The sequence below is a fragment of the Anoplophora glabripennis genome, unplaced genomic scaffold, assembly GCF_000390285.2.
Source record: "Anoplophora glabripennis isolate ALB-LARVAE unplaced genomic scaffold, Agla_2.0 scaffold5, whole genome shotgun sequence".
Taxonomy (NCBI): Eukaryota; Metazoa; Arthropoda; class Insecta; order Coleoptera; family Cerambycidae; genus Anoplophora; species Anoplophora glabripennis.
Window position 1 is genome coordinate 2052950 of NW_019416525.1, and position 25973 is coordinate 2078922.

Below are 25973 nucleotides of genomic sequence, written 5' to 3' on the forward strand. Positions count from 1 at the left end.
TCATTAGTTACTTGAAGCTTGTCGCAAAAACTTTTCGAAAACACCCGGACAATGGGAACGAGATTTAGACGCATATGGTACCCTGGATCGATGTACGCCGTCCTGCGTCGTGGCGTAAAATCGGTGTGCGGCTGATCTGGCGTACTCGTCGTCCCGCGTCGGCGTGTTCCGTTACAGGGCCCAGACGTCGCGGTCGTCAAAAGCTACGCTCCGCAGTAGCCACCCAAACGATAACAGAAGTATGATTTCACGTCGGACGCCAGAAACGGACCCGCGTTCGTTTTCACGTTGATTTGTTGATATGGTGAACGGCCGGTCTGCGAGCGCGGGTGGTTGGACAGTGCCTGGTGCCCCACGCGCCTCCCCCGGACCGTGTGCCTGAACACTGTCAGCCGTCTGACGGAACACTGAGCCACCCTTTCGCGATGTGCGAGTGAATCAAGCCGTAGACGAACACAGTGGTCGAGCAGCTGGCCATAGTCACAACAGTGCTAACATTCCACCGCACAGTATGGCCTCGGTCGCCGCTTGGCTGCCATTTGCCCGGGCGGCGGCCATCGGTTGGGTGCCCATCGCGACGCATCCTCTCCCGCCGCCACCGGTACCAAAGGACAGACGGAAGGCCGACGACGAGAAACTACTGATCAACGTGTCAGGCCGACGATTCGAGACCTGGAGGAACACCCTCGAGAAGTACCCGGACACGCTGCTCGGCTCCAACGAGAGAGAGTTCTTCTACGACGAGGACGTCAAGGAGTACTTCTTCGATCGCGATCCCGACATATTCCGTCACATCCTAAATTATTACAGGACTGGTAAGTTGCACTACCCCAAACACGAGTGTCTGACCAGCTACGACGAGGAATTAGCTTTCTTCGGGATATTGCCGGATGTAATCGGTGATTGTTGTTACGAAGATTACCGCGATAGGAAGAGAGAGAATGCCGAACGCCTTATGGACGACAAGCTTTCCGAGAACGGCGACCAGCATCTTCAACAGCTGACCAACATCCGCCAGAAGATGTGGCGGGCTTTTGAGAACCCTCACACGTCGACCGCCGCTCTGGTCTTCTACTACGTGACGGGATTCTTCATCGCTGTTTCGGTAATGGCAAATGTCGTCGAGACGGTGCCATGCGGAAGCAGACCTGGCGGTGCTGGTTCGCTGCCTTGCGGTGAACGATACAAGATTGTCTTCTTCTGCTTGGACACGGCCTGTGTCATGATCTTCACCGCGGAATACCTGCTGAGAATGTTCGCTGCTCCTAACCGTTACAAATTCGTAAGATCGGTCATGAGCATTATAGACGTAGTCGCCATCCTACCATACTATATCGGATTGGGGATCACCGACAACGACGACGTCTCCGGTGCATTCGTCACGCTGCGGGTATTCCGGGTATTCAGGATCTTCAAATTCTCGAGACATTCACAGGGTCTTCGAATCTTGGGTTACACGCTCAAGTCCTGCGCTTCCGAGCTGGGCTTCCTTGTGTTCTCCCTGGCGATGGCCATCATCATATTCGCCACCGTCATGTTCTACGCTGAGAAGAACGTTGGCAAAACCTTCACATCCATTCCGGCGGCATTCTGGTACACCATCGTCACGATGACCACCTTGGGGTAAGTGGTAGCAACTCTTCGATCGTCATTCCCTACCTTTCACTCCCTACCAGTCGTTTTGAATTCAGCGCCTTCTTTGATACCGAAACGCTTTGTTTGATTCAAATTTCAACACTTTCCAACCCACTTACGAATATTGATCGCCCACCATAAATCAGTTTCTTGGCTAAATAACTTCAGGTAATTCCATTTTTTTTTTTTTTATTTCGAGTAGACCGGAAATACGTGGACTTTGCTAAGTAATACGTCTATCGTACTCACATAATTTACGGGGATTTTAATAATAAAAATGGCATAATAAAAATGATTAATTAAAATCTCTTAACATCCTGCATATGTCTTAAATATTTATGTCATAAACGAAGCAAAATATTATTGCTTTCCAGGCAATAAAACTATCTTGGAACGGTGAATGTAAATGTGCAAGCTCTATTTGTAGGATCACTGTTTATCAAGCCAATGTCGCTTTTTAAATAATAAGTTAACTACTGAAATTTCATCCTGCTTGAATGTAAATATTTTTCAGGAGGTTTTTCCTGGGAACGTTAACATTTCTACCAACAAAAACAATTTTATGACCCATGGAACTCTGTACGCATTTTCGATGTACGGGTACTTCAAAATTTCGTTCAACCCACTCGTACGAAATATTTATTATTTTATTTTTTTTTCAATTAGAAAACTTCATTCGGACAGTCTGTCTGTCAAAAGCAGTAGTATCATAATTTAAATATTTTACAATTTTTTACTTAATAACTTTTATTATGGTTAAAAATTTCTCAGTTTCTGCGTATTTCTCAATTTTCTATTTGTTTATATATTAAAAAATATGCGCCTGGATATTTTGAAGCCACTTTTCATTATAAACACATTTTCTTAATGGAAAAAATATATTTTGCAACACATTACTTTTTAAAATATTTTAATTTAGTTATCAAAACAAGTCAACATAAAGTGGTGATTTATCGAGTCGGATATGACACTTAACGTCAACTGTCATATTTGTTAATACCGCTGGGAGATTCTATTGTTATGTAAAAATACGTTTGGAAAACTAACGAATGACTAATGCTTTTGGCAGACTATCTAGTTTATAAAACTACAATTTTTTTTCACCGCGGCACAATAAATAACAATGTGTTTTAGCTTTTATAAGATTTAGTTGAAACAAGATCTTCTGTTGGCGCAAAATTCGTAATGAAGCAGCATTTCACATCCAAAATAAAGTTGGCTTTCGAAACAAAACGTAATTTACACTTGATTCCTGGCCTGCAATCGCCATTTTCAAGCTTGCATTTTTTACAATTACCATTATTTATAACTCGAAAACAGACGACTATATGAAAGAAATAAAAAAATGGCAGCATAATTGCTCAACCCCTTTAGTATGAGGGTAGCCAGTCACGATTCTAACCCCAATACAGAATTATTTAAATTGTAAGTAAGCATATAATCGCACATTCGAGCACGATTAACCCGAATATTAGGAGAATTACAAAGTGGTCCACTTCTCTGTTATCGATCAGAAGTGGTATTTATATGGCGAAAAGTGGGATAATTAAAAAATGATTAGCAGGGGCCGGCTGAGAGTAGTTTACCCTTTCTTCATCAAAGGAAGGATAAAAAATAAAAACCGCTGATTGCGTAACTATGAAACAAAGCTATTTTCTAAATCATCTTTGTAGTGTGCAACCGCTTTCCGTATTTAAAATTAATGTCTTATAACGTATGTCATCGTTATAGCTGTCTCGCAGGTGTATATAGATATTTTAAGCTGCAACGATGATTTTTCTTGCAGAAATATCTCAACCGTATTTATTTCTGGAAAGTGTCTACGGCACTAATAATAACGTCACCTTAATTCTGAGATCGGCAGAAAGCGTACATTTATTTGCCACAAATATAACAAGACCCTAATGCAAAACCTACCAAGATCTGACTGGTCGTATTAAGTATAACTAAAAAACTTTTTAAATGTAATTAATTTTTGTTATACAACCGTCTGTAGAATTGTTTATACGTATGATAAATAATCTGTCGGATTCACACTTTAATATAAGGGGCATATTATTCTGTAGACTTCGTAAAAGTAAATATTTTGGCAAATCTCTCATTACAGTAGCTCTAAAAATATATGCCCTGTGCTACTAATCTGAAATTTGACAATCCCTGAAATACATTTTCATAACAGCCGTTCTAACATTCTTAGGCACAAAAAATGAGAAATATTCAAAAGGTGCGCAAAAAATTCTATCACCCTCATAATTGTCCCCTTTATTTAGAAAAAAAACTGTAACCCACTGTAATGTTATCTAAATTTGTAAAAATATACAGGGGGTTATGTCAAAAAAACATGGATAAATTTGGCTTGTATCTCCGAAATGCCACATTCCATTGTTTTGTCTATCACCATTTTCTTCTAAGTAAGAAAATAAAAAAATAGAAGTTTATGTGTATAACATTAGATCAAGAAAAAAATTACATTGAATCAAATCAATTTGGTAGCACTTACTACAATGTAGCTTTCGTGATAAATGCTATTCAGTTCATGACACCCTTTTTACACGAATAATTTGAAACTTTACAATAACCGACTCCCTCAAACTACAGATTAATGGGATGTAGCTACTTTACTTTTATATAGGCCACTGCCCTGTGTCTTATAGCATGTAATTTATCTTTGGCGTACTTCCCAAATAAGACTTAAGGTAAATATTTTGATCTAAAAATAAACACTAATCGATAAAGTAAGTCGGCTGCTTTCACCTATTTATTAAATCGGATAGGTATGTAATTATTAGTTACTGGAAAGAAATTATAAGATAGCTTAACATTTAATAAAAGTGGCAAAACTGTGAATTTATTTTATTAAGAGCGATTTAGTAATAGTATTAATTACTAAAGAACACAGTTATGGTCAAAGACCTATTTATGTCCTAGCTATCTTAAGTTAGCTATCTTTCCAATAAAGCACAGCAAATAGCGCTAAAAGTTAATAAAACAACTTAAATACTATTAAAACACTTTTATACGAACATCAAAGCGATTTTCCAAAAGACATGAAAATTTGAGACAAGTTGTTTGTTTTAACAAACTAAGCATGTGTAAATAACTTTTTTTATATTTCATGTGAAAATTAGGTGTGTTGCGTTAAAAAAATAACTTCCTCGGTATTTAATATGGGATGTTATTACTGCAAAATTTGTGCCGTAGATTTATCGACGGTTATTTTTATACATATTGCCAGTCTAAATATTTTGCTGAAATTATGGATTGGTTTCACTAAGCGGAAACATTTTTCCCTGTTTCCACGAAATAATAACAATAAGGGGCAAAAATTTCAAATATCAACTCACCCTTCGTGTAGATACAGAGAATTGTTTCTTTTACGCCAAAACAACGTCACTGTCCACTCCACTCAATAACCTGTAAAATAATAACATTTCTCAATATAGTTAAAAAATTATCACCAATGACAGTAAAATTAGGATAAAATAGACTAAAGATCTTATTTATTCTTTACGCTAAATGTGATAATAAATCTATAATAATTGGATTTTTGGCAATAAATCGTTCCTTGAAATTAAAAGTTATAGCATCATTTAAAACGGCTGTTTACAACAATTCTGACATTTAGTCGTTGTCAGACGAACATGAGCTTTAATCCCATTTCATATTAGAACAAGTCGTAACAGGATTAGCAAGGAAACACGTCCCAGATATAAATATCCTGTACTAAAATAACTAAGAAGGTAAAGAGAGTTAATTATTTATTTAATAGTAATTATAAATTTCTTGGGAGTTGGATGTTTTTAAATCAAATGATTTTTTTAGCACAGAACCGTTAATTCATTTTTTGGTTACGTAGGTGTATTATAATACACAGTTAGTCTTGATATTGGTATAAGAATATTGAGGAAGGTCAGGTAACATTTATTTTAGGTATATTACTGTGTTTTTAAACGATCTGATTTATTCGTTTCAAGCGGTTCGTCACAATTATAAGGCCTGGTTTTACTACAGTTCTGAATCATCATTCACGTGGATAATGCTGTGACAGACCATTTGGCCAAATAAATTGAGCGTACCAACGTCATCACATGTGAAAAATAGCCGATTTCCATTATGACTCATCCGCCATTGTTGATTTTAGTTACAAGATTGTTTTACAATATATTATTTTGTTTTTGATCAGAGCAGAACCAATGAAATATTATTTATACAACTTAATATGATTTAGGAATCATAAACAGCTTCCAATCTGTTCCGAAAAATGTTATTCGCTAAAAAAAACAGGCCATGTTTCCAAACAACCTTTGCAAGAGAATTAATGTTGGTAGTACATAATTGTAAACCTGTCATCAGTAAAAAAAAAGACTGTAGGGTTCTCTTATTTCTTTGGCTCTACTAGTATTCATATTATTTTGCTCTTGGAGGAAACAAAATTTATGAATTCGTTTAAATTCGATTTAAACCAAACCCCATTTATTTCAGTAGTCTGATTCAAACCCATTAATTAAGGAAAATAAAGAATTGCGTAAGTAAATGCCAGAATCTAATATATGTTAAATATATAATTCTTTCCTTTGTAACGGTATTTTTTCTACATTTCACCAAACAACTGCGTCTAGTGTAGAAAAACAATAGGCTGATTGAACATCTTTAATTGTTTGGGGAACCTCGGAATATCAAAAACAACTACCTACTCTACTAAAATAACTTCAATTTTCTTGCGAATATATGTAGAATAACAAATTATAATTACATGGATGCCGATTGACTAAAGCGTATGTCAAAATGGGTATGGGCTATTAACTAATTGATATTCTAAACTGTTATTTATTTGTCTTATGACTTAGATTTATTACTTTATTACACACAACTCGACTGACTGATTTATATCTTACCATCGAAAATTTGTTTGTACTTTCTAAAATTTCGCTACTGTGTCTTCGTGACAGGAGTCTATTACATTTTAGTGGACAGTAAAAGTGCATTTGGCACAAGCCCAATACTTGAATTAGTAGCTCATATTTTTCTATAAGCATATTTTTGCCGCTTTTTAACGTTATTCTATGAAATGTGTACAATGGAACTCTAAACTTAAAACTGTGGTCAATTGTTAATTATGGCTAACATATAGAAAAATATGTGAAGCTACTAATCTTACGATCTTTTTATTTACTCACCACCAATTACCACATAATTACTTTCAAATAAAATGTAACAAAGATGGGAATTCTTTCTTAATAAATATTTAGAAAACATTATTTCGATATAATTTTTATAAAGGGTTCAAAATTCATTGTTGGACCTATGACTGTACAATACAGATGATGCTCTCTCTGTACTTTCTTCTACATTTTATCGGGTGTACTATTACAGGAAAAAACTTTTTTGTTTTAGTGAAAACAAACGTTAAATTTTCATTTATTAACGTACTGTGTAAATTTAAAATACACATTTGTGTGTGACAATTCTAATGAAAAAGTCGTAAAGACTTTTTTATTACTCTCTCTTTGAAATTGAATATCTCCTCGATCTCTGTGTTTATTTAAATGACGTTTACAATGAAATCCTACGCAAGACAAAAATCAAACAAAAGCTAAAAATACACTTCTTAATATTCGCTCGTGTTTTTATCATTTTAAATTATAATAAATCGCGATTTTAGTAATTTATAGTACGAATGAGTTTAATATATTTAAAAAGATTATAACATAAAATGAAACTGTTCGATACTTATGTATGCCAGGGTAGTGAAAAGAGAAACGGTTCATTGACGATTCAAATAGGAAAAGAAAAGCTACACGGAAAATACGCTTTTCAAATCCCATTATCGTAAATCGGAAATAATGTAAGAATAAGGTATCAGTTACGGTTGAATGAACTTTATTGGATGCGAATCTACTACGCATTTTACACTATGTAGTTTCTTCGTTAATCTAAATATGAAAATATCTGCAGTGTCGTAATCATATCCTGACATTGCATAGCTTCCTTAAAATATAAACACTTCCGTCTACGTAATTCTCTGTAAATTAATTTAAGAACGAATAACCCGTTTTTTGACTTTCTGACAAAGAAGAGACCTGTTTTGAAGACACGTATGTGTACATCAGTTTGTATGTTCGATACTATTTATTTATTGTGCAGTTTAATGCTGTTTATACCTGAATAAATTTATTTTCACTCACAAACTTAGATTCCAGATGTCACAAACAGTTCACAGCTTATAAGAGTGCATCTTGTTTTTACTTGAATGTTGTATTTAGACTAAACAGATACAAAAATAACTATATTGAATGAGTGACATGTGTAAGTCAATTTAAACAATTTTATGTTATATTTAAATGATATTAAGAGAAATATAAATATTTATGTGTCTGTTGTATTTTATTACATTAAAATAATCAATTATAGAACACGTGTACGAATAAACGCGAGTATTGTTCTATTATTTTTAAATTTTGAGTTTTATAATTGACCTTTATAATTTATTTCTTTTCATTTTTACAACAGCCATCTATTAAAGAAAATCTGTTGTAAACACTGGGAGACAATAAAATAGTTTTACGTATTTACTAAAAGAAATAAACGCCCCTATAAATAAATGATTCATAACTTTTCCGCGGAACAAAAAATAGTAAACAATATTAAGTATTTGATTTTAATGGAATCCTTTTTTTCTTCCCCCTTTTAGCAAAAATCGTATGTTACAACTATATTGCATTCAAGGACATAGTAATTTTAGAAAATATGTTTATGGATAAATTACGAGCGTGGATGTATGAGAATTGCCACAAATTTTTGTGTTTTCTTAATTGATCTTCCATTTTTTTTAAGAATTTTATCGTGTAAAACATATTTTTGGGAGTGTATTTTTTAATGCATATTCAAAAAACACGTATTTAAGAGGAACCCTTTTAGTAGTTAATAAAAATCTTCTATATCGATAATAATTTATTATTTAAACTCGTCTAAATATTATTCCTTTGCCTTCTACACTCCAGGTACATAAATACATTTACTTTACTCCTAATTTTATTTTGTTTACATGTCCGAAGTTGCCAGGTTTACATCCCTGTACTCCAGATATTTTGTTAAGTACAACGTACACATTTTTTTTTTCAGGTACGGAGACATGGTACCTGCCACAATAGCTGGCAAAATAGTGGGAGGAGTCTGTTCATTAAGTGGTGTACTGGTAATCGCTTTACCTGTACCAGTAATTGTATCAAATTTCAGTAGAATATACCACCAGAATCAGAGGGCTGACAAGAGAAAAGCACAACGGGTAAGTGTTTAATCGATAAAGTAAAAAAAAAAAACGCCAAATTGGGGTAATCTTCGTGGTTGTTAAGTTTTTCCAGGTCAGGTTTCAATCTCCAGAATTAATAGTCTCTAGAGCGGAATTGCTATCTGTACGTTTTAAGATTAACCGACCCAATTATTATTTTTTTCTAGTATGGATAGGATTTCACTCTTAAAGTAATAACCTTCAGCGGATTCTCGTTGTGGTATTATCACAGTAAATTCTCCGCGAATATTGAGTTTCTGTCAAGTAGTATAGCATGGATGATACGATAACTAATAGTTCGACGTGTTTTCCGGTTAAATATAACACGCGGAAGTCAAGACATTTTCAACAGCTAACACCTAGCCTGATTATTTTTAGTGAGAGCTTTTTTGTAGTTTGTTGGATCAATAACGATAATTTCCCCTTCATCAAAACTAATTAACTGCTTCTTTGGCGTAAATATCCTTTTGTTTTATAATACCGAATGAACTCGATACAAAAACTAGAATTAAAATTAACTGTACAGACCTGAAAAATAAAAAACGACAGAAAATGCTTATAATTATACTTTTAATATTCAGTATATTTTCCATTCAACCATTCCATGATTTGTTCATGAGATGGTTTCTGTTCGTCGACTATGGTAAAAGGTGCATTGTCCATGACAATCTCTGCAACATGTTCGATGCGAAACAAAGTAGATGCAAACAAAATTTCAAATACCCCACCACCCCATCCTGACGGTAATCCCCTGTTCGTCGCTGGAATACACGAAATAATTATCTACAAAGCCCTATTCACTTCCGATACATGTAATTATTAATCGCTGCCCTTTACCAGAATATGCTTTTAATCCCGTAGAAAATCCTTCACACCTTGGAGACCGTATGTCCGTTCATCCATGTTTCGTCGCATAATAAATTTTAATTTTCTCTCTGCCATATTACAGTTTCGTACTTTTCTATGTCTTTTCGATTTCGTTCCGAATAACGGAAATTCGCGTCATGCAAAGTGCGCAATAAAACTGTGATTACAGTTTGAATTTTTGGCATTTGTTAGGTTATTTAGAATTTCTCCCCGATCGTATTTCACGTGTACATTATTTTGTTACATTTTAGGCTTCTTCATATTTTATCTGTATTTTCCATCGGTGTCATTCATATAATTAAAATACAGAGAAACTTTGTGATTGATCTACGGAGCAAACAGCCTTTGTAGCGGCGTTTACACATGATAAAACCAGCCAACTCAAAGGCATTTCCATCATCGCTTTCATCTTACGTCTTGCGTGAATTCTATCTTTATTCACGTCACCAGGGGGTGCGAAACTTCACTGGAAGTTTATGTAAAACACGGTATCACAATTTATCACATTCTGAACATTATCTGCGTACAGCTGAATAGTTTACCGCCCCTATAAAAAACACTACCCGGCAAGAGATAATGCAGAACAGGCTTCACCTAGACAAAAGAGTGTTCAAGATAATGCGGAATATGTGTATATAACAAAATTATAAGATTCTTTTTGTTTCCAGAAAGCTCGCTTGGCTAGAATCCGCATCGCCAAGGCATCATCAGGGGCGGCGTTTGTCAGCAAGAAGAAAGCTGCAGAAGCCCGGCTGGCCGCTCAAGAATCCGGAATCGAACTCGACGACAACTACAGAGAGGAAGACATTTTCGAACTGCAACACCACCACCTGCTTCGATGCCTGGAGAAGACAACTGATCGCGAATTTGTCGAATTAGAAGTACCCTACAACGGCCATCCGAAAAGGCCGGGATCACCGTCACCAATGGCGAGTCCTGCCCATTCGGCGGTGTCCATAGGACTGCTGCAGTCCTGCTGCGGGCGATGCTGTCCGAGGAGGTATCAGCAGACCTGCGGAAAATACATGCCCGCTGCTTCCGCCGCTCAGACCAACCAGACAGGGGGTGGAATGGACGGAACCTATCTCGTTGAGGCGTCTTTTTAAGACATATCACATCTTATTGCCTTCACTGCAGCGCCAATCTCATGGTGTGGGCGTCAATGAAAAACGACTTTGATTCGTCTCGAATAATTACGACTTATTTAAACCAAACGTTCTCGTTCTACACTCTCGTGATTTTTTCGTTGTACCCAGTGGTCCAAAGCAAACAAATTCATTTCCTTAACGGAAGCGCAAGGCGTTTATTGAAATTTATTGAGTCTCCAGCGCTGTCCGAATTCCCCATACTTATTAAACGTCGCATAACTATAGAATCGCACTTGCATATGTAGGTACCGCTAACCATTAAATAACAATTTTGACGCAAACGGAAGACTTATACATATTTTTTTTTATGTAGCAGTAGCACTAATGCGTGCTATGTTAGAAATGTAATTTTATGAGTCATACATCCAGTGTTAGAACAGATCTCGGGTTATTGGCATCTATATAATAATAGAAAAATGTATACAAAGTTTTAAAACGCCTGACGCATTTGTAAAACAATATTTAATTTGAAAATTGTTTTCAGACCAATATTTTGTATTATTTTCGTATTTCAATAAATTTGATGAATGTCTTGCAAATTATTATAGTATTTTATTCTGCATATTTAACTCTATATGTAATGCAGAATTTCTATGTACAAATCTTACGTGTTGTTTTATCAGCCACTCGGTATAACACTTTTCAATCATCTATTGTTGTGTAAATTGTGTAGTATAAATTGTGATATAGCTAATAATTTAAACAATAAACAATTATATAAAGGAAAATGGTTGTACACCTCTTCATAGAAAATATATTTATTGTAAAAATAGTTGCATTTTCAGTTGTAAATAGAACTGGCCGATGCAGCAAAACTTTACTGAAAGATGTAGTATTAGTTGTTCAGTTTAACATAATCATTGGAATTGAATTCTGCCAATACATTAGCTTGCCTCATGTGACTTACAATTACAGGTTAGTATATTTTTATTTCACAAACTTGCACAGTATAAGACGGTTTAAACCAATACGTATTTGAAGTTAGTGACACAAAATATATATTTTTTAATATCAGTTCAAATTCTCATTTGTATTGTATCATTATAACTATCGTCACATATTTATATTTATGATTTAATTTTGTATTTTAAAATGTAGGGAACCGTTTAAATTTAAATCCTGTACAATCTGTATGCCAAGTTAATTTTTGAATGTTGGTGTGAAACTGGCATCTAAATATTAAATGTAGGATGTGTCTAGAGCAAGTTAATTTTCTGGTACAAATACGCTATAAATTTGCGGTACATTTGTACCTCCACGCGAAAAATTATTGCAGCCTATAGACAAATCAATATTTTCCCAGTATCCCGCACAATTAATCAAATTTATAGCAATATTTTACCCCTTACGTAAAAACATTTCTCAAATTATTTAATTAAACGGCACTACAGAGGTCATCTAGGAAAGTACTACTGATTGAATTTTGTGAAAATTTGCCTAATAAGCAAAGCTGGCTGCAAGCCAAAATGATATTTGTGTATATTTATATAGTAATCAGTTGAGAGGGAGCTATGATTTTGTAATAGATATTGTACTATTTAATATGTACTTCCTTTATTTTCTAGAAATAGATACTCTTATGCATGGTTAGCTGTATATAAAAAACGATTGTTCATACAAACACAACGTTGCAAAAATCGAAAAAAATTAAACATAAATATATATACTGCGGTTCTAGTTGTTTATCATTTACCATCTTACCATAGAAACTGTTGATCTCATTTGGTAGAAATTGAAATGAATTTTGCATGTAAATAGACAAAACAAATTTGGAGTTTGTTGTACATGATAGATGAGTGAGCTTATTGCAAAAAACAACTCCGTACGATAATTACCCTTATACATTCCCATCAATCGTTCTTCATCATATAAGAGTTTTGCATAACTTTTAATATGTGTACTGAATTTTGAATTGAGTATTCAGAAATTGCTACGCTTATTTAACTAAAACTAAAAACTGATGGCCACGATTACTTTACTTTGTAAGAATAATTTATTAGTTTTAATAGCATGTGTTATTCGCACTTGTCGAAAAGTAACCTGATTAGTTAATTGTAATGAATACTATAGCTAATGTAAAACTTTAAAATTACAAATATTAGATTACTTTAACGAAAACCCTTTTTGTATAGGTAGTTCGTTTCTTCATATTCTACCAATTTTATTCTTTTGAATTTATTGTAGGAACAATAAATTTTCCATAATAAATAACGTTTTTTAATTATTAACCCTTACATCTCACAATTAAACCTACAATCTCAAGTCGCTTTCCAAAAATCTTTCATAAACGTAAAAACTTCAGTCAAAATTGATAAAGAAAGCAAGGGCTAAAAATATATTTTGGTGCAGATTGCTGGCTGCAAATTTTTACATCATAGCACCTAATAATGATACAGTAATAAGTCAAATAAGAGGCAATAAAGAAAAACAAATATATGATCACAAAAAATATTAATTTAAAATATTTGAACCATACTCGATAATTATTATCAAAAGAAACACTTTTTATAGAGCTTTATATCAAATTTCAATCAATAAATCATTTTAGACATCTACTGAATGGAATTGAAGAGTCAACGTTAGGGCATTTGCTAAATGAGTTTAATGATCAGTTCTCTGACAGTTTGCCCTATTTTGGAGATTGACCCACATATTTGAATAATATTCCTCCCACCAAGAAGTTCAGTGATCAATAATTTCAGCCAGGCTCTGCTCTACAGATTTACGCACTACCGAAAATCACCAAAAGGCTCAAATTAGTAGGCTGCTTTTTAAATTAAAACAAACTCCGAGACACATTAAACCACAATTACCATATTATATAAAAAAAAAAGATTTCCTGAGACATTAATTCCATAGTAAGAATATATGGGGAGGAGACCCAATTAATAATGAAATGAAAAGTTAACATTGTATCGCCCTTTTTAAATTTAAATGAATATTTTTGTGGCAAATTTTCTGAAAATTGTATATTGGCGGTAAAATATCTATCGATTTTCTTCTTCTTCTTCTCAAATTACAAGTTTTGGTTTTTCATGTTTTCCAGAGCTATTCGTTCAAGTTTTACACTAATCTAAAATCACTATTGCCAAAATCCAAAATTCAGAGAAAGATATCCCCATCGACATATAAAAGGAAAAAAGAAACTTGCTTTGGACATGCGTGTTTACTGTTTACTATTGTTTACTTTTATCATGGAAGAGTATACATAACCGTAATACAAAAGTATTTTAGGTGTATTACTGTTATATTTTGTGATTTTGAATATTTCTTTTTACCATTTGTCTCTTTATATTTAATACGATCGTATTATACTCCATAAAAAAATATAATGAACGGACCTAAACGTTTACATATTGTACCTACAAGTGGTGTAGGAGAAGGGATAGGAAAATATATAGGAAAACAAAATGCTTATTCTTCTTCACGGCAAAAATCTGAAGGAAAACTATTCGAAGCTGACTTAACAAATATACCTATCATAAAACAATCTGACAACGCCAAATTATTGCCTAAATATACAAGTATATAAATTTTAATGATGTATTTGTGTATACTATAAGATATATTCAGTTGTAGCTAAATTGGTGGACGATGGAATTTCCATGGAGGATTTAGACCAATTACAACAAGATTTGGAAAAACTCTTATCCACTAGTGCCGTCAGAATTAGATATTTGCTTTCGGAAATTGGAGAAATTAATAGAAACGACGATACTCATGAGAGAAAAGCTCATGAAAAGGTTAGTATTCATTAGGTCTTTAAAGAGCAAACTGACGTATTATTTTAGACGTCTTTGAAAAGGAAACGACCTGACGAAAAGCCAAAATTCAAGGATTTAAAGAACGGGATGAGAGTTATGAGAAAAAGTTACGGCTTGCCTGTGAATAAATTTACAGGCGAATCGCACCAACAAGAGATCCCAAAAGTTACACTGCCAAAAAATGATAACTCAGACAAATTTTGGGCTTCCATAGAACCATTTTGTACAAATATAACTAAAGATGATATAGCGGTATGTAATTTTGTAATGCAAACAATAGATTACTAATTAATTTTTCTATTAGTTTTTGGATAGCTTAATTCAAGAATTTTCTAAAGAAATTGATATTAAAATACCTGATATAGGTGAACATTATGCTAATTCTTGGACGGAAGAAATTATTAATGAGGAATGTAATTTGGGGAAGTCCCCGTCCAAGAAATGTGCTACCATTACCGATCTAAAAAAAAATGACATCAACGTGTGAGTATATATCGAACGACAAGTTTCACAAGGACGTTGAGTACTAATTACAAAATTTAATTTGCAGAATGGTTGAAACTTTCTCAACACCACAAACACAAAAACTTTTAGGTGCTCTCTTAGAAGAAAGAATTCTAAATGCCATTCCCAAAAATGGAGACAATGGTGCCAAATCTACAAATATAAAAGCTGCTGAAATCAGTAAAACAAAAACGTCTTCTACAAATCAAAAAATAGGAATATGTTTGGATAGACGGTTGAAAAAGGAGCTACTAGAACAAGGATTCCTCACTACTGAGGATATAACCAAAGTAAATTCTCTTACAAGTGTTTCAACATAGATTTTTTTATGCTACCACCCACTAGTTTGAACGGTCTAAACCCGAATCTCTTTGCCATAGAGTTCTGAAATTCGGAAGAAATACGCAAACAAAATATTACATGTACATACATACTAGGGTGCTTGGTTTAAAACGTACATTTTTTTTCTCACTCCGTCGACGAAATATTGTTCTAAACATTGGAAAAAAATTCTCACCAAATTTCAGCTCTTACTTTTAATTTTAAGTACTCGTAAATGACTAGACTTTAGACTTACAGCAAAACCGTAAATGACATTTTTATAGGAAATTAAATGATAGAAAAATGCAAAAATATGAAAATTAACTTTAAGATTTTTTTGCAGTGAAACCGTTTAAGTCACATAGATCCTGCTACGGGCACTTTCAAAGAACAATCATTCCCCTATAATTACTGCCAGAAATTTGGTGAGATTTTTTTCCAATGTTTAGAACAATATTTCGTTAATGGAGCGAAAAAAAAAATGTACGTTTCAAATGAAGCACCCTAACACTCGTATGTATGTACTACATGTAATTGCGTCTTTCTCTGATCGATTCCTGTTCGGGCAGTTTTTATTTTGATTTTGATTAAATTCCGAGCGTTAAAGTACTGAATCCAGAGTTTGTTGTGCGTTCATGCGAGCAGTGTGATAATTCGGTCCCATTCAATTCGAATTACCGAGTTTCTAGTGTAATCATTTTGGTTAATTCTTTTTAGGATATGCCAGAGGATGAAATTTTGAAGGAATTAAAAAAGTGTCAAGAGGAGTTAGTTACAGTGAATGACCATAATATCGAAGAACTCAAAAAATTGAAAACGGTAGCTTGTAACGAATTACATTCCAATGAGTTAAAGGAACAGCTTGAAAAAGTGGATAAACAAGTACATACTTTAAATAATATACCGTTCAGGCTTCACTTTAAACGAATTGTATTTTAGGTACTAGAATTGTACAATAAAATTATTATTATAAGGAAAAAGGTTCAGCAGGAAGAAGGAGAAGAATTGGATAAAGCAATGTTTACAGAGCAAATTACCAAAGAGTTTGAAGCCAAAGCAGATGCCTTATTAAAACAACAAATAGAACTAAATCGTGAAATAAATGGTTTGATGGATACGCAAATGACATACTGATGACTACATCGAATGCAATTTGGCTTCTGCAATTTGGACAAGTACTGTAGCTCATTGCTTTTAAAGATAATTCAAAATTTGACAAACCACATCAGCTTTATGCAATTATATTGATCATGGAATTCTTTTATATATAGGTGACATTTTTCAAGATATTAAGCAATTTCAATATTTTAGTTTCAAATTTTATTTTATTACTTTTTATTTATATTTGTACTTATTCAAAAATAAAGAAACAATAATTAAATTATACATGTAATAATAGTATATTTATATTTTTTCTAACTGGATATGTCTGAATAAAATAATATTGCACAATAATCATTTTTATTTTTAAACCATCTTGGGACTATCAAATATATTCCAAACATACATACCAATCTCTACCAAAAACTGGTATATTTTATATAATACAGAATATTCATAATGAGAGAAAATTTATTCTCGTTAAGAGAAAATAAAAAAAATTATTTTACATAAAAGAGTATATAAGTATTGACTTGATTTTAAGAGCTCCGTGTAACAGTGTCCAGAAGCTTCTGTACCTGTTTAATTGTTCCGCACTCTGTATACCTAAATGTCTACAAATATTGATATAAATCTGGGACAATCTGTATAAAAATAGTTACAAGCATTGATTTAATTTTGGGACGCTCTGTATAAAGTATCTACAGGTATATTTAAAGTATAATGGTTTTTTTGGTCGCTGTGTCGTGGCCTGTGTACTTGGTCGCCAATTACAGAATTACTTCTCACTTGCTTCTCTACCAAATAAAAATTTGAATGGAAAAAAGTTATTGGCCTTAACTTAGCGCCAGGACAATTCAAATTCAGTACACTCGACAATACAATGTCTTCTTCTTCTTCTCCTTTGATACACTCAATTTTCTACAGTACCTTTAAAATATTTATTTTATGCCATGGAGCACTGAACACGGAATAGACCCATGTAGATTGTAAGTCTGTTGTCGTAATCAAATCAAATATGGAAATATGTCAAATGTCGAATACATAGTGCCATAACATTTGGTAATTGTCGGGGTTAGTTTAATACAAATTCAAATAGATTTTTAGTGTAAATAATGTTTGTTTTGCTCTTTGCAGCCGTATGAAATCGTAATGAACGGACCTAAACGTTCGTATTCAATTACAAAAAGCAACATTGGTAGATGTAACGGAAAGTTGAAAGATATACTTTCATCTTCTCGATATAAATCTGAAGGAAAAGTAATAGAGGCTGATTTAACAAATATACCTGTTATAAAACAAACAGACAGTGCCCGGTTGTTGCCTAAATATACAACAAGTAAACATATCGTTATACTCCGAGATACATTTTCTTTACCGAATCACGTTTAGTTTTAGCAAAATTGGGAGAGGATGGAGTGTCCATGGATGATTTGGATCAACTCCAGCAAGATTTGGAGAAATTGTTGTCTACCAGTGCCGTTAGAATTAGATATTTGCTTTCAGAAATTGGAGAAATTGATAGAAACGATGACATCCATGACAGAAAAGCCCATGATAAGGTAAAGTGCTTGAATAACATACATACTGTTTTTATAAAGTTGTTTCCCTTTCATAGGCATTTGACATATTTTTTAGACATCTCTGAAGAGAAAACGACCCGACGAAAAACCAAAATTTAAGGATTTAAAGAATGGAATTAGGGTAGTTAAAAAAAATTATGGTTTACCCGTAAATAAATTTATTAACGATGTACATTTACATCAAGACATACCAAAAGTTACATTACCTGAAAATGATAATTCAGATAAATTTTGGGCTTCCATAGAACCGTATTGTACAAATGTAAATAGGGACGATGTTGCGGTAAGTAATTCAGTATTGTTAGTGGATTTATCTCTAATTATCCTTTTGTTAGTTTCTCGATAGTTTAATCCAGGAGTTTTCTAAAGAAATTGACATTAAAATACCTGACGTAGGTGAACATTATGCCAGTAGTTGGACGGAAGACATTATTAATGATGGACAAAAATCGCCATCTAAGAAATCATCCACCAATAATGATTTTAAAAAAAATGGACTTCATACGTAAGTATCCAATTTGCCAGAGTATCATCTATACAATAGTTTGGTGTTATAGGATGGTTGAAACCTTTTCAACACCTCAAACTCAGAGGCTTTTAGCTGCTCTCATAGAAGAGAGAATCTTAAACACTCTTCCAAAAAATGGCGATAATGGTGCTATAACAACAAAATTGAAACGTAAATACATATAACTTTAATTGTAGTACTTTATATTACACACGATATTTCAGTTTCTGATTTAACAAAGATAAAAACTTCCTCTTCGAACCAAAAAGTCGGAACCTGTTTGGATAGGCGACTGAAGAAGGAGCTAGTAGAACAAGGGATCCTCAGCTTGGATGATTTATCCAAGGTATGTGATTGATACCAATTATAAGCACGTTTAAGAATAAATTTTTTTCAGAATATGCCTGAAGATGAAATTTTAACAGAAATAAAGAAGTGTCAACAAGAACTGGCCACAGTGAATGAATATAATCTAGAAGAATTGAATAAGTTAAAAGCAGAAGTGTGCAATGACCTGCACTCAAATGAATTGAAAGAACAACTGGAAAAAATAGACAAAGAGGTCTGTCAACATTTATCCAGTTTGACACAAATTTATGGGCCTGCCCTACTTTTCTTTCAATCGATGCACCAATCGCAATGAAATTTTGGTGAAATTTTATGAATTTTTCTCTTAAAATTGTGTGTCTCTTAAAATTATGGTCTCACAAAACAACATTTATTGACAAAATTAACAAATAATTTAATATGAAAATTTAACAATTAATAACTAGCAACGTTTCCCGAACTTTCGATCACCTCAATCATCATTGGCATGATTTGAATCGGAGACGTGAGAACATCCGAGAGTATACAGTTCCAAGCCTCAAATATAGCCACCTCAACTGCCTGCAATCAGCGTAAACGTCGCAAACTAGAATGCCCCAGAGGTTCTCAATCGGATTGAAATCCGGCGACTTGGCAGGCCAGTTGAAAACCGGCACGGTTTTCGTCCAAAGCCAGACTTTTATGGAGGTACACGTGGATGGCAGCATTGTCGTGCTGGAATGTAAATCGCACTGACGGAAATCACTGTTTGTATCAGGTAATCAGGTAATCTGTCGATTTGGTGTCTGTCGGCTAATGAGATGTTATTTGCTTTATAACGTTGCAGGTGATCTTTTCCGATGAAAAGAAATTTTACCTGGATGGGCCAGAAAGAATGGCGAGCTATTGGCATAACTTCATTCCAGCACGACAATCTGCCTCAACGAAAGCCTGGGTCCAGACGAAAACCATGCCAGATTTGAATTGGCCTGCTAACTCGCCATTGAGAACCTCTGGGGCATTCTACTTCCCCACGTTTACGCTGATGGCCGGCAATACGACAACGTTCAACAGCTCGAGGCGGCTATATTTGAAGCATGGGACCGCATACTGTTGGATGTTCTCGTGTTGCTGGTTCAAAGCATGCCAAAACCGATGATTGAGGCGTTTGAAAGGTCGGGAAACATTATTAATTATTAATTGTTAAATTTTCATATTGAATTATCTGTTAATTTTGTCAATAAACGTTGTTTTGTTAACTGAGCCCATAATTTAGTGTCACCCAATTTTAAGAAAAAAGTTCAGAATTTTTTTTATTTTTTTATATTATGTTATTTTATTTTTTTATATTGTTATTTTATTTTTTTATATTATATATTATTTTATATTTTCTATTTTATTTATTTATTTATATTTTCAATCATGGTACACAGACCGATATGAAAAACCATGTCTAACCAAAATTTCAGTGCGATTGGAGCATTGGTTGAAGAAATTCAAGAAAAATAGGGTGGGCCCTATGCGTCGCACTGCATGGTTTGAAAATAAATATTTTATTTTGATTTTTAGGTGTTGGATTTATACAATAAAATAATGATAGCAAGGAAAACAGTGCAACAAGACGACGGCGAAGAAATTACCAAAGAATTTGAGGCTCAAGCAGATGCCTTATTAAAGAGACAAATTGAATTAAATCGTGAAATAAACGGTTTGACGGATATGCAAATGTTATACTGATGGTTAAATTCAATATAATTTGGTAGTCCGGTGTGGTTGGTTAATCAGCTAATGCAGTAAATATACATACTGGAAATTCATCTGTAATACCATAAAATGTATTTACAAGCATTAGCTGAATTAATTTGTCAAATATGACACACACCCCGGATTGCCTAATTATATTGGCCAAAAGAGGAATGAGTGATTTATTTATACAAGTAATAAGTTATGTTTCATTAAGAAGTATGGTTATTTACACCACATTAAATTTATCGTATATATCATACAATTTTCATTTGAAAAATAATTTTATATTTTCGTGTGGTACTGATAACGTACGATCATATTTGATTCTAGAATTCCCACATTTGATAAAATATTTAGAATGTATGTGCACAATTATGTATATATTAGGCACATTTATCAAATTGAGGGTCGATAGGTACGTATCTGTAATTAAAATATACAGTAAACCTATGCAAGTCTAAATTATGTTAAATATTTACATTATATTTTTATTTTTTTTTATACAGACATCTTTTTTAATTATAAATTGTGTAGGATATTCTTTTCAGTTTGTATAACGGGCTTAGATTTACTGTATACCATTTAGTACTTACTAAAATATTACTATAATGCCTTAACTTTATAGCAATTGAAACTTTTTTTTTAGTTTAATTGTACATACTTTTTACGAATGTTATTTATTTTTACATACATATTTGTGGCATTGCTTTTCAATTTATTTCAGATAGTTCGAAGTGTGATAAAATTTGCAGGTTTATCTAATTTTTAATCATATTTTGGTATTAATGAATGAGAAACCGATTGAAACTAACTGGCAGTTTGATAATGACGTGGAAATAATTTTGAAGTTTAGCCGTACTTTCGCCAGTAGATACTATAAAATATGTCAATATATTACACCTTGTCTTGTAAAATACGATATTGTACAATTAATTATATATGAATATACGAAATGAAAGAAGTACAAATAGATTTTGTGTGTTAATATAATAATTTTTATATTGTGTTTATACTTACCTGTGGTTTCATTTTAAATAAATAAATCAATACGAAACATATTTTAATACAAAATAAATTGTTTAATAAACTTTTATATACAAATGAACATTAACTTGTAACTATGATTTATAAAAATTTGTTCAATGGACAATCTATTAAATAATGGATGTCTACGTAACTATAATATAAAGTTTTGCACAGTAATATTTCTATATGAATAATGACCAATAACATGATAGTGTGAGCAAGAAATTTGGAAAAAAAAACCTTTGTACTGGCGTTCAACTAGATAGTTATAAAACCTGCACGTAGTCTAGTAGTATGGCAGTTTCGAACTTAGAAAATGAAGTTCTGAGTACTTATTTTACATATGTTTTTATACGTGTTTTGTTTTTATGGAGCAATGTAGCAGTTATATATAAAAAAAAGTGATATACTTTAGAAATAATTGGAATGAAAAAAAAAATCAGTTTGGAAAAGCAACTTTACTTTTTTCCGTAAAAATGTAACTTCCATAAAATTAAAACACGCTTTGTATTAGAAATCATTACGGAATTAATAGTTTTGTATGTCAATTGAAAATTGTTAAAAAATTAGAGCATATAAACCCAGTCAATGTTTAAATTAATGTGTGACGTTAAATTAGAAAAAAAACGTTGATTTAATTTTTTTAGTAGTGGCTTATTGAATGTCAATGTACATGTAAAAATCTGTACAAAAATAACGATTTAGTAACAATACGGAAGGGCTAGGGCATTGACTCAAACAGGTGAAGTGAGACACACCGTAAATACTTCGTTTTACCCTGTTCGACTATCAACTTTGAAAAAATTAGGTGATCGTGAAACATTGCTATATTAATGTTGTGTTCAAATTACTAGCCCTTTTTAGCAGGTATCATGAAACTTGTAATATGTTTTTAAGATCGTCGGGTAAAGAAGTGATGATGTCACTTAAACGAAGATTTAGCTGTTCTTTTGTTGTTTCGTTAACTGGTATATCGTGTTCATTACATTTTGTAATTTTGTTCTTTATTTTTAAAACCATATCGACTACCTCAACTTCTGGACGACCCTGAACCCAATCCTTCAAATCCTAAAACAAAAATAAATCCACATATATAACTTTGCTTACACTGTTTTTTTTTTCGAAATTTGAGGCTTTATTGTAAAAAACTGGTTACACATTTTATTCAAAAAATTGTCCATCGCTGGTCTTTACTTTCTCCTGCGTCGAAAAATCTGCTCATCTTTCGAGGAGATCCACGTATCAATTCAATTTTTGATTTCTTCATAAGATTGGCTGGGAATTCCCCATGATACCTATTTTTCTTCCTCAGTCACAATGCGATGCAGAAATACCTTCCGTCTTCGCCTTTCGAGCAAACTAACGCCGTTCAATATCTCTCAACCTCAACTCATACAGCACCTAATTTCCTTGATTCTGAATCATTCCCATGGCTTTCAGGTGTTCTGAAATGGCTTGTCGAGTCACTCCTAACGATCCTGCCAATTCTTCATATCAGTCTTCACGAAGTCATGCATCTTTGAAAACCTTCTCTCTTCCACCGCCATGCTGGTCTTCGATCTCAACATCACAGTTCTTGAAGCGTTGAAACCACTCACGACACGTTCTTTCACTAATAGCGGTCTCGCCATAAGTATTTGAAAGCATTCGATTAACCTCCGCCGCAGATTTCCTCATATTGAAGCAAAAAATTAAAACATTCCGCAAATTATGAGAATATGGTTTTTACAAGATGCGGACACAAATCGACACGTTTCGATGGGGTTATGTCGAGAAATGCCCAAGCTCATTGTATGACGTCTACATCTGTTTATTTCGACCACCACTTACCGCTACGGCCATCTACTGGAAAATGGCGGAAGCAAAGTTATACACCTTTTACAAAAACCACGTAAAAATTCATCAATTAAAATTATAAAAACGATTACATATAGGATTTACTTTAGACTTACAGCATTTGAGAGAGCTTCCAATTGCAACGCTTGAAGTTTCAAAGTTAATTCTGTGTATCTCGTATTGAACCATGCTTTAAAATTAGGAGATCTAAAAAATTTTCTGTACAACCCAACCCAGTCTCCTTTTATGCCTGTATTATTTAATGTTAGTTGCGGTCCGGCAACGTCCAATGTGGCAAAAAATTGATCTGGGTTAAACGGCAGGGGTGTCGGAGCTGCCTATAATAGTTTTTCATTAAACGATTGCTCCTCAATAATAAAACAATTTGTTTCTACTTACTTTAAATGGAGATATACTCTTTTGGAGTGGCATTAAACTAGCTATGTACCTCTCTAATGGAATCATAAAGCTTTGAGTAAGTTCTAACAAATGCCTTCTAAGAAGAGCTGACTGAACTTCAAAAGGTCTTTTTGAATTAACTCCCGTCAGCAACTTTTTTATTATATTTTTATCTTTTTGTAAGAACGGTTTATAAGCAGTAAACACCCCAGGGCTATTATCAATCATCTTTGTAGGGGCCGTTTTTTTCAGTTTATATTTTTGAGCTTGCCCTAAGTCGTCGCTTAATCTTATGGTGTGAGGCCAATGGTGAAGTGTTTTGGCAAAAAATGGATTAGTTACTCCTAATATGACAGGAGGAGGACCGTGTACTTTACTTGTAAATTGCTTGAACTCGCTGTCGTGAATGGTAAAGTACGGTCTGTAATCCCCACAATATTTTAATGGCAATATTAACCTAAAAGAAAATAAGAATGAAGTTTCGGTCACTTGTAACTCGATTGCATATGCTTATCAATGTTGCCTATTGTTGTCTTTTTAAACTAACTGTTAATTAAGATCTCGATAAATAAAACACTGCTATTACGAAAAAATAAAAAAAGATAAAAGTTTACAACAACGGTTAGTGTATGTGTTTGTCTGAGGTTACACCAGCCTGCATTAATAATTAATACGATAAAACAAAAATTTATTTTTCATGACCCGAGTGTGAGAAAACAAGCTTATGTGTTTCTAGATGTGTTTCCGTATAAATATGACCCCCATTCAGTTACCCCTATGTATAAAATATATTTACCTTGTCAAGGCTAACACCATAGAGGAACAATAAGTGGGAGAAGAAGCCATAATAACTATTGGCTCTGAAACAATTACTAATTCCCATAACAAATGAATATGAGACAAAACAGGTTGGAGTATATCGAACATGTTGAGGTCTTCGACGTGAGTTGGGATCTGATTATTATCACCTGGTTCGCTTAATAATGCCAACGTTGAATTGGATGTGTGATTACTTGATAATGGGATGTACGTCTACAACAGAAATTGATATTTATGTCTAATTAAATAGTTTGATATTTAATTTACTTGAAAAACTGATCCTAATAATGGCAAGTTCAATGTAGTCCCTGGCACTGGAGGAGGCCATTGCTCTATATTATAACATACAGCTTCTAAACTGACCTCTCCATTTTCAAAATATTCCGGAGCTATGTAACTACATATTTTACTAAATAGGTTGTTGAACGGAAGAAGTGACAGTATTACGACACTCTGAAATTAAAAAAGTTTAGTCGTACTCTTACGTTATCCATAATGAGAGTCGATTTATTAATTTGCACATAACAAACCTTTTGGAAATAGCCTCTAGGTAGTGTAACATCTTTAACTTGTCTAAAATAAACATAGCCCCAGTAATATGAACCATCTATTTGAAGGGATGTAGGACATTTAGAATTGTAATTGTTATGTTCCTCTTTGAGATTTTTCTCCCCTTGGGTATTTTGCAGTCTTATAATAAAAGTTGTATCGCCCATACATCCCGAATTGGAATCTGGGAAAGCTAGATAACAAATATTTGAAGTTTCTTGTTTAGAAAGTGAAACATGTCGTGGAAAAACACTCTAAAATACAGTAAACAATTACTATTATTATAGATGATGTTGAGATACTCACTTCTAATGCTTGTCCCAGTTCCAAATCAAATGTAACTACACACACACAATATAGCCAGTTGTGAAAACCATCCCAATTATTGTCTTTTAATTCATTTTCATAAACATTATTTCCTCCATCTGTCATATTTGATTTATTTCAATCAACATTTTCAATTTTAGTTGGACAAGGACTGGATTTAGTGGATAACACTAAAAACGTTACGAAGTTGGCACCGCAATTTATAATATTGGTATCACTTTAAATATACGATTAGTTGGAATAACC

General features: G+C 33.4%; 4 protein-coding genes across 6 annotated transcripts; 3 read left to right on the forward strand and 1 right to left on the reverse strand.

Annotated features, from left to right (window-relative positions):
* The first annotated feature begins 234 nt into the window (after nucleotides 1-234).
* Nucleotides 235-13088, forward strand: LOC108907526 (potassium voltage-gated channel protein Shal). The gene is made up of 3 exons (XM_018711260.2): nucleotides 235-1623; nucleotides 8758-8920; nucleotides 10459-13088. The coding sequence occupies exons 1-3, from the start codon at nucleotides 512-514 to the stop codon at nucleotides 10894-10896; spliced, it is 1713 nt and encodes a 570-aa protein (XP_018566776.1). The 5' UTR covers nucleotides 235-511; the 3' UTR covers nucleotides 10897-13088.
* Nucleotides 13089-14130: 1042 nt separating this feature from the next.
* On the forward strand, nucleotides 14131-16855 carry LOC108907384 (transcriptional adapter 3-B-like). Its single transcript, XM_018711046.1, has 7 exons — nucleotides 14131-14462; nucleotides 14512-14681; nucleotides 14730-14954; nucleotides 15007-15185; nucleotides 15253-15496; nucleotides 16245-16409; nucleotides 16467-16855. The coding sequence occupies exons 1-7, from the start codon at nucleotides 14270-14272 to the stop codon at nucleotides 16659-16661; spliced, it is 1371 nt and encodes a 456-aa protein (XP_018566562.1). The 5' UTR covers nucleotides 14131-14269; the 3' UTR covers nucleotides 16662-16855.
* Nucleotides 16856-17626: 771 nt separating this feature from the next.
* Nucleotides 17627-21578, forward strand: LOC108907481 (transcriptional adapter 3-B-like). Of its 3 annotated transcripts, none has more exons than XR_001964330.2 (9): nucleotides 17627-17702; nucleotides 17766-17967; nucleotides 18021-18190; nucleotides 18267-18494; nucleotides 18547-18716; nucleotides 18769-18890; nucleotides 18944-19065; nucleotides 19117-19811; nucleotides 19873-20280. XR_001964330.2 is itself a non-coding variant. In XM_018711192.1 (9 exons), the coding sequence occupies exons 2-9, from the start codon at nucleotides 17781-17783 to the stop codon at nucleotides 20760-20762; spliced, it is 1332 nt and encodes a 443-aa protein (XP_018566708.1). In that variant the 5' UTR covers nucleotides 17627-17702; nucleotides 17766-17780; the 3' UTR covers nucleotides 20763-21578. The 3 variants fall into 3 exon arrangements, 1 of the variants encoding a protein (XP_018566708.1); XR_001964331.2 differs by having other exon boundaries at nucleotides 19117-19803; XM_018711192.1 differs by lacking the exon at nucleotides 19873-20280 and adding an exon at nucleotides 20595-21578 and having other exon boundaries at nucleotides 19117-19281.
* A 260-nt stretch (nucleotides 21579-21838) lies between these two features.
* Nucleotides 21839-25883, reverse strand: LOC108907482 (protein DENND6A). The gene is made up of 7 exons (XM_018711194.2): nucleotides 25707-25883; nucleotides 25382-25654; nucleotides 25119-25304; nucleotides 24829-25064; nucleotides 24033-24489; nucleotides 23750-23971; nucleotides 21839-22865 (listed from the first exon to the last, which is right to left on the reverse strand). The coding sequence occupies exons 1-7, from the start codon at nucleotides 25830-25832 to the stop codon at nucleotides 22668-22670; spliced, it is 1698 nt and encodes a 565-aa protein (XP_018566710.1). The 5' UTR covers nucleotides 25833-25883; the 3' UTR covers nucleotides 21839-22667.
* Nucleotides 25884-25973: the final 90 nt, after the last annotated feature.

Coding starts and splice junctions, on each gene's coding strand:
- LOC108907526 (XM_018711260.2), top strand. CDS start 512: ATGGCCTCGGTCGCCGCTTGGCTGCCATTTGCCCGGGCGGCGGCCATC. Junction 1,624..8,757: donor GTCACGATGACCACCTTGGG/GTAAGTGGTAGC, acceptor TTTTTTTTTCAG/GTACGGAGACATGGTACCTG. Junction 8,921..10,458: donor ACAAGAGAAAAGCACAACGG/GTAAGTGTTTAA, acceptor TTTTGTTTCCAG/AAAGCTCGCTTGGCTAGAAT.
- LOC108907384 (XM_018711046.1), top strand. CDS start 14,270: ATGAACGGACCTAAACGTTTACATATTGTACCTACAAGTGGTGTAGGA. Junction 14,682..14,729: donor AGAGAAAAGCTCATGAAAAG/GTTAGTATTCAT, acceptor GTATTATTTTAG/ACGTCTTTGAAAAGGAAACG. Junction 16,410..16,466: donor TTGAAAAAGTGGATAAACAA/GTACATACTTTA, acceptor ATTGTATTTTAG/GTACTAGAATTGTACAATAA.
- LOC108907481 (XM_018711192.1), top strand. CDS start 17,781: ATGAACGGACCTAAACGTTCGTATTCAATTACAAAAAGCAACATTGGT. Junction 18,191..18,266: donor ACAGAAAAGCCCATGATAAG/GTAAAGTGCTTG, acceptor CATATTTTTTAG/ACATCTCTGAAGAGAAAACG. Junction 18,495..18,546: donor TAAATAGGGACGATGTTGCG/GTAAGTAATTCA, acceptor TCCTTTTGTTAG/TTTCTCGATAGTTTAATCCA.
- LOC108907482 (XM_018711194.2), bottom strand. CDS start 25,832: ATGACAGATGGAGGAAATAATGTTTATGAAAATGAATTAAAAGACAAT. Junction 25,065..25,118: donor TATTAGGATCAGTTTTTCAA/GTAAATTAAATA, acceptor TTTCTGTTGTAG/ACGTACATCCCATTATCAAG. Junction 24,490..24,828: donor ATGGTGTTAGCCTTGACAAG/GTAAATATATTT, acceptor ATTTTCTTTTAG/GTTAATATTGCCATTAAAAT.